General features: G+C 30.4%; 1 protein-coding gene across 1 annotated transcript; it reads left to right on the plus strand.

Moving 5' to 3' along the window:
- The first annotated feature begins 12 nt into the window (after positions 1-12).
- LOC134712512 (protoporphyrinogen oxidase-like) lies at positions 13-11,647 on the plus strand. The gene is made up of 11 exons (XM_063574139.1): positions 13-169; positions 5,171-5,305; positions 5,899-6,013; positions 6,500-6,645; positions 7,050-7,203; positions 8,104-8,297; positions 8,562-8,622; positions 9,028-9,146; positions 9,680-9,793; positions 10,403-10,552; positions 11,343-11,647. The coding sequence occupies exons 1-11, from the start codon at positions 86-88 to the stop codon at positions 11,568-11,570; spliced, it is 1,500 nt and encodes a 499-aa protein (XP_063430209.1). The 5' UTR covers positions 13-85; the 3' UTR covers positions 11,571-11,647.
- Positions 11,648-14,781: the final 3,134 nt, after the last annotated feature.

Here is a 14,781-nt window from a genome sequence, read left to right on the forward strand (position 1 = left end):
TATCATATCTCCCGCCATACGTCAATAAACAGGAACATTGAAAGGGGAAATAACTCTAAATAAAAATCGACACATGTGAGGAGGAATGACAGCTGTAATTTTAGGTGGTGGTGTCAGTGGTTTAGCCTCGGCTTACTATCTGGTCAGAAACTCAAGTCCATTTAAAAGGGTTTGTACAACTACAAAAAATACATAAGAATGTGAAATCAAGGTCGTTATAAATAAAAACCTTGTCGTATCTGAAAGAATATAATTTTGTTACTTTATGTAAGGATTATGAACCTTTATGTTGATTCAATGCTAAACATATTTGTGATAATATGGAAATTTTATAAAACAGCAAATGGAAGTTTTTAACGACCTTGACTGGCTATACAGCCCTTGCACGGTCGTTTTTTTATTTATTTAAAATGCACATCCTTTCCCTTTATACTCTCATATTTGGCAATTCGGTGCCAAAATATCTAGCAATGATTTCTTTAAACAAGTTTATAAATTTAGATATTGGTTAAAACAAATATAAAGATGGATCAATACACCTTATCGCTATTTGTCCACCATTACTGGATATCACATAGGTTCCCGTAAAATTTTGAAAACAAAATATCTGACGCCAGAATGGAAAAGTGATTGTTGTATGCGTCAAAAGGTCAAGTGGCCAGGTCGGCCGGCCGAGAAGGCTAATAACGATAAGGTGTATTCAATTTCACCTTCTAGCTTGCACTTGACTTTAGTGATTTAGCACAAGTTTTTTTAAATTAAAAGGTTGATTTATTCAATTCAATTCAATTCAATTCAATATTTAATTGGAAAGAGCACAATAGAGGCGTGATCCAAATACAGACAATTATAATATTAAAACAACATATAAATGAAATAAAGATTCATGTAACAAGTCATGAGCCAATTCTATGTATACAAATACATTATAGACTGATATTGATACCATAGACTTATATTTCAGTATTATTATAGATTTTCGTATATTTACTTAAAACACACAATACAAGATATTTATATATATATATGTATATGCACAAACTACTGTAAAAGATTATTATCTGATGAAACGGTATGGTGGTCTCTCAAATCAAGAGCTTCTTCAATATACATACAAATAGATTTTAATTCCTTTTCAGACATAGGATTTAACATTTTGGTAAAATTTTCATCCAAATTATTTGAATTAATATCATTTATTTTATATTTAGATCTAATGTTTTTATATTGCGGACATTCAATCAAGAAATGAATCTCATTTTCAATTTTTTCTGTGCAAAATTTACAAAATCTCTCATTAGATGGTATTTTTGGTCTTGCATACCTCCCAGTTTCTATTGCTAATGAGTGTGCACTTATTCTTAATTTAGTGAGTTTTTTTCTAAGGTATTTAGGAATATTAAAATTTAAATATTCTTGTTGTTTAAATTTAGTATAAATTTTACTAAAAAATAAAAGTTTACCACAGTTTCCATCTTTTATCTTAGAAAGTTCAAAAATAATTTTATTTTTGTAGAAATCTTCTAGTTTCTGTTTGAAATTAATATTACAATGCTTGTTAAAGGATATTCCAATATATTTCATTAATTCAGATAGTTTATAAGACCATGAATTTTCTTTATTTGTGAGAGTTTTGTCCACTTCAAAAGCAGCTTTGAGAATTTCATGCGGACCACCAGACCGTTCACCAATATCACTGAGACGCTCATAATATTTAAACATAAGTTGATAACATTTAATGCTAATGGGTAAAGTGCCCAATTCACACCGCACTGCTAGATTGGAAGACTTTCCATGAACCCCAAGTATGTTTTTAAATATGGAGTTTTGTGTTTTTTCTAATTTACTTTTGTCTAATGCTTCAAAATTTGGTTTGAATTCTGATATCCATACTTCTGATCCATAAGTTAAAATAGGAGTTATCATTGAATTAAAAAGCTGGAGCCAAGTCTTAACAGACAAATTTTCACTATATGGTAGTTTTGACTTCAATGCAAAATATGCTTTTTTAGCTTTATCTGAGAGGCTTGACACTGCCTGTATAAATTTTCCAGAGCTATGAAAATCAACTCCTAAGTATTTATAACAATCAACAATTTCAATTGCATTAGAGCTGTAATAAAAGTAAAAGTTTTCTTTATTTACTTTAATTTTAGAGAAAATTATAATTTTTGTTTTCTTAAGGTTCACGTCCAGTTTCCATTCAGTACTATATTTTTGTAAAGAATCAAGAGAGTTCTGGAGACCATCTGCAGATTCTGATATCAACAATAAATCATCGGCATACAATAAATGGTTCACTTTTTGACCATTTAAATTAACTGCACTAGTTAAGTTTGTATCTAAGTATTTTCCTATGTCATCAACAAATATATTAAATAAAGTTGGACTTAAACTGTCACCTTGTTTGACACCCTGATTAGCAAGAAAAGGCTTGGTAAACATATTTTGATATTTACATGAATATAAGGTATTAGAGTACATGTCATGCAGTATATTATAAAATTTGCCTTGTATTCCTTTATTTTGTAATTTTAAGAACAGAGCTGATCTCCAGACACTGTCGAAAGCCTTTTTAAAATCTACAAAACACACATATAGTTTCTTTTTACATTTAAACAAATATTTGTTTATTATTGTTTTTAAGATAAAGACATGATCTACAGTTCTGTAATTTTTTCTAAAACCACCTTGATTTGAAGATAATAAATTATGTGTTTCAAGAAAATCACTAAGTCGTTTTTGTAAAATGGATGTAAAGACTTTACCTAGACAGCTTGTAATGCTTATACCTCTATAGTTCCCACAATCAGATGGGTCACCTAGTGTGTTTGACCCCACCTTTAGAAATTCATTAATTATTAAATCAGGACCTCCAGATTTTCCCTTTTTTTGCTTCTTAATGCAGTCTTTGATTTCTTTACATGTAATAGGGACATTAAGGGATGTATTAGAAAAGTTTTGATTTTTGTTCTCTATATTTTGATTTGTATCAGTCTTATCATTATTACTTGAAGCAAGTAAATTTTTATAATGAATCTCCCATTCTTTGGCAAAAATAGCAGGCTCACAGTTATTATTCTTTTTTTTGTAAATATTAATGCTTCCCAAAAATTCTTTGGTGTTCTTTGGGTTTATCTCATTTATTTGTTTTATCAAGGAATGAAAAAAATCCTTTTTTAATTTATTTTTCAATTTATTGTACTCTCTTTTACAGTTGCAATAAGTTAATCTTAATGCATTATTATTAGGGGCTTTAGCTAATCTATTTCCAAGGGAACGCACTTCTTTTCTAAGGAGTAAGCAATCATTTGACATCCATACTTTTTTAGGTTTTGCTTTTTTTGTGTGTCTTTGCATTATGGATTTTTTAAAATTTGCTTTAAAAGAAACTGATTTTTTTGCAGCTTCTAAATAGATTTCATTAGTTTTGTTCACTAAGAAGTCAATATCATTAAAATTATTATCATCAATTAGTTTGTTTAAAGATAGAATGTCTTCTACACTCTTTTCTTCTAATAAAGCATCAATATAAATGTCCTTACTTTGATCCGCCCATTTAAATTTACCAGGAAGGGACCATAGTTCTTCCTCATCTATTTCTTTAGAATTTTTAAAATTAAAAATATTCAATGCTATTAAACAATGATCTGATAGATCAGTAGGTGGTTTTACCATAAAGTTATTGATGGTATAAAATAAATTTATAGAACTTTTTGTAAACAATAAACACTAGCACATCATAGAAAAAAGAATGAGTAATCTATGTAATTTTACAGCAAAAATCTCTATTTAAGTCTGTAGATTTTCTACAAACATCTTGATTGTATTTGCCACAAAATACCCTTTTTCTTTGTTTTTTTTTTAAATGCAAGAAAACAACAAATAATCATGTTTTGCTCATAGTTTCCCCTTGGTACATCACTGTATATCTACAAAATAGCACATCTTTATTATTCATTATCTTTACGGTTTTGATACTACATGTAAAGCAGTTTGAAAATTTGGTAATTCAAATGGCTACAGAAGGGGTCATAAACCTTTATGTTATAAGATCATTTTTGTATTTGAATTTCTTTATTTACTATTTAAACTGTTATAAATACCTCTAAGCCCATGGCTTCTTACTTTACATGTAAGTGGTGGAATTTTTTATTTTCAAAGACAAAGTATAAATAAAAATATGCCAAAGAAGCAAAGATTGAGTGAGCTTTGTTGAATTTTTCACTCATATGAGCTTTAAATATAAGCTCTTACTCAACTAAATGGCAGAATAGTCAGAAATTGTGGCAGCCACCAACTGGCTGAACATTTCTGAAGCAGTTGTAGAAAATTGTATTCTTTGGAAAAAACCAAATCTGTTGTAATATGAATCAATATTATTTTATTTCATTGTATTCATTTAATTAGACATGTTAATGGCTAGGTACTAAAGATCAAACAGAACTTGAATTGATAGCTACATATAAAAGAAGAAGGAGTTTGTGCACTAATGAGACAACTCTCCACTAGTCCAAATAATTATGATGTTTTGAAAGGCTATTTTTTATTTTATTCTGTGACTCCTTACTATGTCACTTAAAACATGGTTCTACATGTTGTAACTTGGGACAGGCACTATAATGTACATGTAAAAAATGTGCCATTGTAGTGGGGTTAAACATGTTTGTGAGCACTCAACCTTTCAATAACCTGGCACAATGTTATTACCATGATTACAGCACAACTTAAGAACAAACTGCAAACAATTGGCTTCTCTGAAATAAATCTGTATGAACCACAAATAAGCTAATGTCAGAAATAGTGTTAGTGACAAATAATTTTGTTTACCTTTCAATTCTGTGAAGATACACGTAGGTCACCATAGACATGATAGAAGGGATTATGGTGTGTCCAATTCAGCTTGTGAAGAGAAGAAAATTGATTCAGATTTCAATTGTCTTACAATATTATTAAAAAGGTATAATGACTTATCATGTAGAATCTCTCACATTAAAGGAAGCCAGAAGAACTAGGTTGTCACGTTACAATTTGACAACTATTATTGGGTGATCTCCCTTTGTTTAATTGGTTCACTCTATCATTCGAAATGGTGCTATAACAGAAATGGTATTACAATTTATTAAATGCTCTATATAACATATTCATGATATTATGATATTATTTTTAGATTATATTATTAGAGGCCAGTGACAGACTTGGGGGTTGGATACAGACATCCAGACTTGATAATGGTGCTATATTTGAGCATGGTCCAAGAAGTCTGCGTCCAGCAGGACAAGGAGGAAAAAACACTTTGTCTTTGGTGTGTATAGAAATTATTTGCTTTTGTTTTCCTTGATATATATTTGATTTTGTAAAGTTGGCAGTAAATGATATCATGGATATGATGTTTATGAATATTAAACTGTTCATACTATGAATTGTAAATAAATAGCCAAAGAAAGAAAGAATCAACATGTTTATAACTGTTCTTTATAATGACAGTCATGACAGTGCTTAAAGTTCTTCAAGAGTATGATGGCTTCAAGGATATTTTTTAGCAATAAATGATCATAATGCTTCTGACATGAAAATTTGTATAAAACAAAATTGTTACCTGACAAAACATTAGTATAACATTAGTATAGTCTAAGAGCATAAAGTACCTCCATTCATGACTGAAATTTTATAAATTATGTGAGTACCAGAAAAGTACCAAATAAATATTCTTGAGAAATCAAAATTTACATTGCTTACCTTAGTCAAGCTTCAATCCATGAAATTTCAAATTTAAAAACTGTTCAGCAAGGAAAAATATACCCAGAAGTTCTGACCAAGAATAGAATCAGGTTGATATCATTCAGAATAGCACTTTTGTTATGAGAAAAATTACCAACTGACCATTTCTGTTTACAGGCAACAGAACTTGGATTATCTAATGACATCATTGCAGTTACCAGAAACCACCCATCAACGAAAAACAGATATATCTATATGAATAAAAAATTAAACAGACTTGCAATAGGGGGTGGTAAGTGGCTAAGATTTATCATTAATTGTAGTTGCATCCTTCATGTAGTTTCTGTACATGGGCGTAGTAGTTGCTTAAATCTGCTTCATTTGAACTCAGTTGGAAGGAAATCTGCAATCATAAGATTTATTATTTAGTACGGCAGATAACAACAAAAAACAACTATGCAGTCAAATATAGCTTTAGACAGGCACATACATGATATGTTTGTTAGTGTTCAAATCTCAATTCAATGTCTAATCTATTAAACCTCATTTTATTTTATATAAGCATATAATTACCTGAAAGATTGAACAAAACTATTAAAGTGGTTTCCTATACTAGAAATGATTGTAAAATTATCTCTTAGAGTTAACCACAACATTCTGTTTGTAGCTATTATCACACACTAGATGTAAACCATTCATTCTTTTATTTACTTGCATCATTATATGGCTTCTCATCAGTTGAGATTGTTTTCAGCTAAATCAATCTTTTTCTCAACAGGTTTTAAAAATACATTCTACCCGCAGCCCCCCTTTTCCAAGTCAGTGTTCAGTATGGTTATAAATGAGTTACGAGCACCAGTACCTGACAATGATATAGAGGATGAGTCTATTCACAGTTTCTTCTCAAGAAGAATAGGACAGGAGGTAATTTCTTAATAAGAAGCATGCACATACACCTAATGTTTTTATTGGAATTACAACATAGCTTTGCTGAAGGACGCCTCTGGGTGCGAGAGTTTCTCGCTACATTGAAGACCCATTGGTGGCCTTCGTCTGTTGTCAGCTCTATGGTCAGGTTGTTGTGGCTTTGACACATTCCTTATTTCCTTTCTCAATTTTATTGTTCACAATGTGAAAGAAGAGTGTCATATATATTAGAAAGTTAATTTCTCAATTTTTATATAAGGTCATCACAAACTGATAAATGCTCTGAAGCATAGATATTCAGATGTTAAGAACTGGTTTAAGACATTATAACCTTTACCTACACACTCAATGCATTGTGCTGTGATATACAACTGAATTAACTTGTATACATAATCCTTTAGGTTGCAGATTATCTTCTTGATCCAGTGTTTCGTGGGATATTTGCTGGTGATATATCTAAACTAAGTGTTAAATCATGCCTGCCTATGGATGTTTTAAAGATTGAAAAAGAATACAAATCTTTAATGAGAGGAGTAATCAGACGCAAAGACAAAGGTATCAATGTACTACAAGTATTTTTTAGCAAGAAATTTTAACATGGATCAGCATTATATTTGTCAATATCTTTTTACCATGCTTTATCACTGATACATAAGTATAGTGATACTGTTACATATAAAAATAATGATACTGGTACATATACATATATAATGATATTTAAAGGACATACCCTCTTATTAAAAAATCTGTATATTTTGTGATCTTAGCAGTAAAGTAGACATTCTTCGATTCTTATAAGTATATAACGTGACGGTACCCAAATTGCACCTATTTTGACAGTTTTTTCACCTACGTTTTTTTATGAACAAGAAAAAAATGTCCATACTGTGTTTATTTTGTAGCCCTATCCTTCTTGATTGTATAGGTACACCAATTTAGATTTTAATCCATATTGAGTCATTGAAAAATGGGTTTGAATCAACCTCCAAACTATCCATGATTCTGTAATGAGGAGTACCCAAATTGCATCCATGCTTAGATTCACATCGTCAAAAGTATAATAACCGGGCTTTTCTTTAATTTCTTCAAATATTTTGAACAATTGGATATTTGTCCATGCTTACTCTTCATATTTTACGAAATGGATAGTTGTAGTATATTGTATTTGCTAATTTTAAAAAGATGACATTTTGATGACGTCGCGTGGTGACGTTTTCGTACATTTTGTTTTTTCAGTAAACAGTCCATCTGTTGATAAATACTGTGAAAGTTTTGTGTATATCTAAATATGTTTACCTATGTTGGGAGACGTGCATAGTATCAAATCATAAAAATACAAATTGTTTAGTCTCTAGGAAATCTTGTAAGATTTTTGTTGCTATTTTTTCCTAAATAGGTGCAATTTAGGTACTCGGTGCAATTTGGGTACCCTTACGTTATATACACTTTTTGTAGATGATGATAATGAAGTATATGCAATGAATGATATAATGAGAGCAACTAAGGAAAGATGGTCTACCTGGTCCTTTCAGAAAGGAATGCAACAATTATCGGAAAGATTAGAAGATGTAATAATAAGGCGAGGAAATGTAGAAATTAGAAAATCAACACCTTGTAGAGGCCTAGAATTCAATGGTGATCAAGTCCAGGTAATCAATAACACTGAACAATTATTTGTAGAATATTCAGGTTGTGTCTAATTTGATTGTAAGAAAATCTTCCATTGCCTTGAATGAATTTTAAATGTAAGAATTTTCCTTGGGTTTCATGTTTTTCTTAAACAATAAAAAGACTTACCGGTAAATAAAAGTGAAAAAAGAAATGGGTTTAAATGTATTTTATGACATATAACTTTAAAGAAAGAGAATAGAATCAGGTGTACAATTTTAAGAACTGCATGATGTTTTATACAGGTGATTACAGACACAGAATCTCTAACAGCTGACCATGTTGTATCCTCCATATTTTCTCAAGGTAAATAAAGAAAGCAGTGCTTTGCAATTGTTCACTTAATATTGTAGGATTAGGCAAAATAGACTTAAGATACAAATTGGAAGTAACTCAAAATGAAATTTCATAAAAATAATGGCACATAGTTTCATATAATATTATACAATACCCTTCTCAGATGGCATTTTTCTTCAAAAACGCTTTTCAGGTATGTTGGAGATCTGGCCTTACAGTCATAAACATTTTGAATAAAAAAAAAATGATTTAGTGTTTTGAGCACAAACTTTTGTATTCCAGAGTACTAAGTAAGGTTTAATGAAGGAAGCCAAATATATAAGAAAACCAAGTAGTATGGTACCTTAAGAAAATAGTCCTTTGTCAACTTTCATGTATTTCCATATAAATTGAAATATGTTTATTTCTTTGTAGATCTTTCAAAATTACTAGGCAGTCAACAAGATGAACTAGCTAACTTGCTTAATCAGATAACAGCTGTTTCATGTATAGTTGTTAATGTAGAATATAAAGATTATGTGTCCAATATAGAGGTACTAGTATTTCAGTATGATAATACCAGTCTCAATGAAAACTATTTAAGGGAATCTCAATTATTAATTGCATAAAACAGCAGTTTTGTACATCAAAATATCTCAAATTTTTGTTTTAACATAAATGGTTAAGAATTAATGGCCAGGCTGTCTGCAAAAAAGACGCATCTATAATGTTCAACGAGAAAAAATTAATGATTAAAACATAGACAAAACCCATAGAAATTTTGATTTGATTGTTCTCTATCACTTATTTTTATCCATATTTTTCATGTTAATTTTTATTCAACAAACAATAGAATAAGTGTTTCTTAAAAAAAGTTTGTTTTGTTTTTTTCAACACAAAGTATTCTTGTTTGAAAGAAAAGAATTCAAATTGTCACTCTCTTTGTGGTGAATTTTATTTTGAGAAGCCAGCCTTATATATACTTTGAAGAAAAAAAAATCAAACAAAAAGTGAACTTAATTAGTTTGACCTCAGTTTATTTAACCACATGGAATATATATCTATGTACAATTTGGGATATTTACAGGGCTTTGGACATTTACTACCATCTTCTGAGGATCCATGTGTGTTAGGTGTTATATATGATTCTTCTACATTCAAACAACATGATGCTGAAAAATATGTTTCTAGTAGATATACAGTAAGTACTCGATTAATGATATCTTAGGGCTGATTTCTTTTATTTTCCATAAGTTAATGCAATTATAACAATTTTACATTCCTATACGTTGCTTGAGCATAACATTTAAGAATGAGTTACTATACATGTATAAAGTAATGTATTTCTAATATTTAACTTCAGGATAAGCCATACAGTAAATAAGAATTGCATAAAGTATATAATATAAAAATAAGAAGATGTGGTATGATTTCCAATGAGACAACTCTCCACATGAGACAAAATGACACAACAATTAACAACTTTAGGTCACCAGACTTTAATAATGAGTAAAACCCATACCACATAGTCTGGAAACCTAAGTGCCTGATTTATGTACAAAAAATGAAAAAAAAACAAATATGATTTACAGCAACAAAGGACAATCACTGATTTACAGGATACTGACTTATAAAATAGTGGAGATCTTGCTCATACTACAGGTTGACATTTGGGGGGGGGGGGGGGGGGGATTAAATACCAGGAAAGCTTATGAATAGAAAGAAGAGTAAAAAATAGATTTTAAAGCATTTATGGTGAATTGGAAAATTTGAATATTTTTAGATCATAAAGCCATTTTAATATTTGTAGATGATGTTAGGAGGTGCTTGGTATGATGAACTTGTGGACAGATTAGGTGACTTGAAGGAATCAACCATCCAGGATTACGCATGCAAAGTTTTAAGTGAACAATTAGATATAAAAACGGAGCCATCTAATGTGGTGGTGACCATACAAAAGGTAGAATTTATCCCAGATGATAGTATTCCTGTATTGATTTTCAGTTCAAACAGTAAAATGTCCAATTAGTTATCTTATTCACAATAAATGTTTATGATATAATTGTGTTTGCTTTTGAAAATATGAACTTATATTATGTATGTATGTATGTAAAAATACAAAGAAATAACATAAAAAATAGATAACCTTCAAAGATTTTTTCAAGTTGAAAAAAAGTTACTCATCATGTACAAAGAAGTAATTTCATACCTGCCAGATAGATATTTTGAATTTTACCTTATCATCTATTTCTTACCCTAGCAAATACAGGTTGTTAGACATACACAAAACAACCTGATTCAAATACCATACGTTTTAACACATACACCCTTTCTCCACTGGAGTCATTTTTATTAAAGCAGAATACTTGGGTTACTTTTATAAACTATATCTGCTTTAAATATACTTTATTATACATAAACAGTATCAATTATGAACAAAAAAGGATGATAAGTGTGGCACATCTATTATTAATAAATAGCTGAGAAACATTTTCTTTAAAAGTGTTCTGTTGTCAAAAATTGAAAAATGACACAAGTGAAGCAACCAATCATTTAAGACTTGAACAGTGATAGGGTATTTTGTATTATCTATTTATAGCTTGATATATTATATAGAAACATGCATATTGTTTAACTTTATGATCACCTTTAGAATATGTGTTGGTTTTCTTTGTGTCATTTGATCTTGTATATTGTATATCCTAACTACTTTTAATTTAAATGTTTAATTTAATGTTATATATTTGTAGAACTGCATACCACAGTACTTCGTAGGACATAGTAAACTTGTGGAATCTATAGACAAATGTGTATCAGACAGTGCTTTACCTTTAAGTCTTGTAGGAAGTTCTTACAAAGGAGTTAGCGTGAATGATTGTATTCATAATGCAAAAATGACATTGAAACAATTTGATCATGGAATTAAAAAAGTTGAATCTCCTGATGCAGAAATTATTGAAAAAAGTAGCAACGTTTAAAATTATGTTTTTTTTTCTATATAAAAAAATATATTTTTATAGTTTAGATATTTTAATAAAAAAATATATGAATGCTTGATCTGTCTTTTGGATGGACATACATCTGATCAGTATGTTTTCCTTTAAATGAAACACTACTTATTCTCAAATATATAAAAAATAAACACATGTGATATGATTGCCAATGAGGCAACCATCCACCAGAGACCACAACATGTGGATGTACTCAGCTAGTATAGGTCATAGTATGGTCTATAACGACAATTAGCAATACCATAAAGTAAAAAAATCTTTGACAGGCACTATTATGACAATATGTTTAACGATTCAAACTCAGTAAAGACATGATTCATGATATATTGTTATACAATTAAAGTAAAACAGATATGTCAGGCAACAACCAATGACAACCATTGAAATACTGGTACAGACTCATGTCCCAGTTTTTATCATTTTCTCTTTATGTGCCCATTTCCAAAAGCTTATTCTAATATGACGTGCTTCTTTAGCTTTGTAAAGAAACCATACTTTATTATCCAATAAAATTAGTTTGCACATGCGTATATTGACTACGGCAGAAAAATGAATTTCGTCAAAATGGTATGCATTTAATGTATTTCCTTAAATTAAAACACTTTCAAACACTAAAATGATACACATTTTGTTACTAATACTTTAACAATGACAACAATGTGTTACAATTCGTAATTGAAAATAGTTGACCTAGATACAGCAACGTCCATGTTGGCTGTTCTAACTTCAAAACCCCTCCCCCTAAAACACGTTTCATCTCTCCTGTTAAAAAGGCATGTCATTGTATATTAATTTCATTGAAACATATGTTCAGACGATAAAATATAAAATAAAGAATAGGTTACTATTACTGTTGTACTGAAATGACAAAATTGTTTCATATTGCTGATAAAATGGATTGACCCTAGCAGGGAATCGAACCCCATTCTCCTATAAAAACAAATAGGCGTAATTACCAATATACCACCAAGGTTTCCAATCCATTTTACAAACGCAACAAGATTGTCACCCAGTATTAATTTTAATCTCATGTATAAATACAGCATTTGAAATCGTCAGATGCACAAAGGCGTGCCCTTTGATCAACTTTAAAAGGTGTACATGTAGCCACGGCAAGTATAAATGGATTTCTGTCAAAGGGCCCCTCCTGCCAAGTCTCGAATGTCAGCACAACTTTATCAAGAAATCCTCTATCAGATATGAACATATTTACCAATGCTACAATATTAACCGGCGGAATATTTACGATTAATTTAGTAAATAAAGACCTACCCGATTCTCCTTGTGCGTCCACCGCCATTGACGACTGACTTGAAAATGTGCGTGTCAGAAATTGACCTCAAAGGAAAAGACTGTTGAAATATAACTTTTCTGTTATATTGTGACACAAATATTGTTTTAGTTAATAAATTAATTTATTAATATCTGTTTCAATTTTGAATTTTAGAAATTTATACAACTTTGCCAAATTAAACTGGTATGAACTAGTTGGATAAAAATCGACAGGAAGGTTGATGGAAGAGCCTACACAAATACCGTACACTTTATACACAGCGAACATAGATATTACCGTAATTGTCCTAATCAGAATCGAAATAATTGATGCCAGCTATACTTTATTGTAGTTTTAACATGGGTAGGCATTATATTCGTGTTATTTTAGCCCTCGCTATCGCTCTGGCAAAAATAATCACGAATATAATGCCTACCCATGTTAAAACTACAATAAAGTATAGCTGGCATCAATTATTTCTTAACTATATTGGCATATTGGATTGCATCTTAAGATTATGTGTGTATGTAATTCCATGATCCTTTCATAGGTCAAATTATAGCATTTTGTCTTGTCTAAACTTTATTATTTCTCTTGAAAAAAACTATTAGCACAATAATTTATAATAAATAGAAAAAAACTCTGAACAATCAATACAAGATTGTGACTTCCAAAGCTACAATTTGACACAAAAAGTTTTGTTGAGCCTGTGAGATATAAGGATAGTGATTAAAAGGAACCTTCTGAGGTGACATTAACTGTCTCCTTTGTACTAAAAAGCTCAATACTTAAGAAGTAGGAACCCTGGATGTTTTTGACTTTGTATATGGATGCCTTATGTTGTGAAGTTTCTGTCTGCCATATTGTGGATTCGTTATTTACTAATTTTGTGGGTAAAGGTGAACCACGAAATTAGATGTTCAACGAATGGCAAATTTCCTATAGGCTTGTATGCAAACTGGCAAAACCACGTAATTAAATATCCACGAACATGTAAGTTTTCCTTAATCCAGGAAAATTCGTACCCACGAAAAAAGTGAATTGACAGTATGTCCATTTTGCTTGCTTGACCTTATTTTTGTTGTTCAGTGAATGCTTAAAAAAAAAAAAATATTTTTAATAATGTTTATTTCTCTCTATTATGAGTTTAAAATAGTTATATTAGGTATGAAAGTAGCTTGCAAAGTATTAATGCCTGTAAGACAATTTTCAATTGACCTGTGCCTCATTTTATGGAACAGTCAGCTAGGCTATATTTTCTGTGGTCAAGTCCAACTCTCAGATATAATAAGCAATCGTCTACTATTTTTATACGACCGCAAATTTTGAAAAAAATTTCGTCGTATATTGCTATCACGTTGGCGTCGTCGTCGTCGTCGTCGTCCGAATACTTTTAGTTTTCGCACTCTAACTTTAGTAAAAGTGAATAGAAATCTATGAAATTTTAACACAAGGTTTATGACCATAAAAGGAAGGCTGGTATTGATTTTGGGAGTTTTGGTCCCAACATTTTAGGAATTAGGGGCCAAAAAGGGCCCAAATAAGCATTTTCTTGGTTTTCGCACTATAACTTTAGTTTAAGTTAATAGAAATCTATGAAATTTTGACACAAGGTTTATGACAACAAGAGAAAGGTTGGGATTGATTTTGGGAGTTTTGGTTTCAACAGTTTTGGAATTAGGGGCCAAAAAAGGGCCCAAATAAGCATTATTCTTGGTTTTCGCACAATAACTTTAGTTAAAGTTAATAGAAATCAATGAAATTTAAACACAATGTGTATGACCACAAAAGGAAGGTTGGTATTGATTTTGGGAGTTTCGGTCCCAACAGTTTAGGAATTAGGGGCCAAAAAGGGACCCAAATAAGCATTTTTCTTGGTTTTCGCACCATAGCGTTAGTATAAGT

This window comes from Mytilus trossulus, chromosome 3 (assembly GCF_036588685.1).
Source record: "Mytilus trossulus isolate FHL-02 chromosome 3, PNRI_Mtr1.1.1.hap1, whole genome shotgun sequence".
NCBI lineage: Eukaryota > Metazoa > Mollusca > Bivalvia > Mytilida > Mytilidae > Mytilus > Mytilus trossulus.

Bases quoted from the DNA above. Each gene is read 5' to 3' on its own strand.
- LOC134712512 (XM_063574139.1), top strand. From the start codon at position 86: ATGACAGCTGTAATTTTAGGTGGTGGTGTCAGTGGTTTAGCCTCGGCT. The intron at 170-5,170 runs GTTTGTACAACT...TATTATTTTTAG, and splicing joins ACTCAAGTCCATTTAAAAGG to ATTATATTATTAGAGGCCAG. The intron at 9,794-10,402 runs GTAAGTACTCGA...TAATATTTGTAG, and splicing joins ATGTTTCTAGTAGATATACA to ATGATGTTAGGAGGTGCTTG.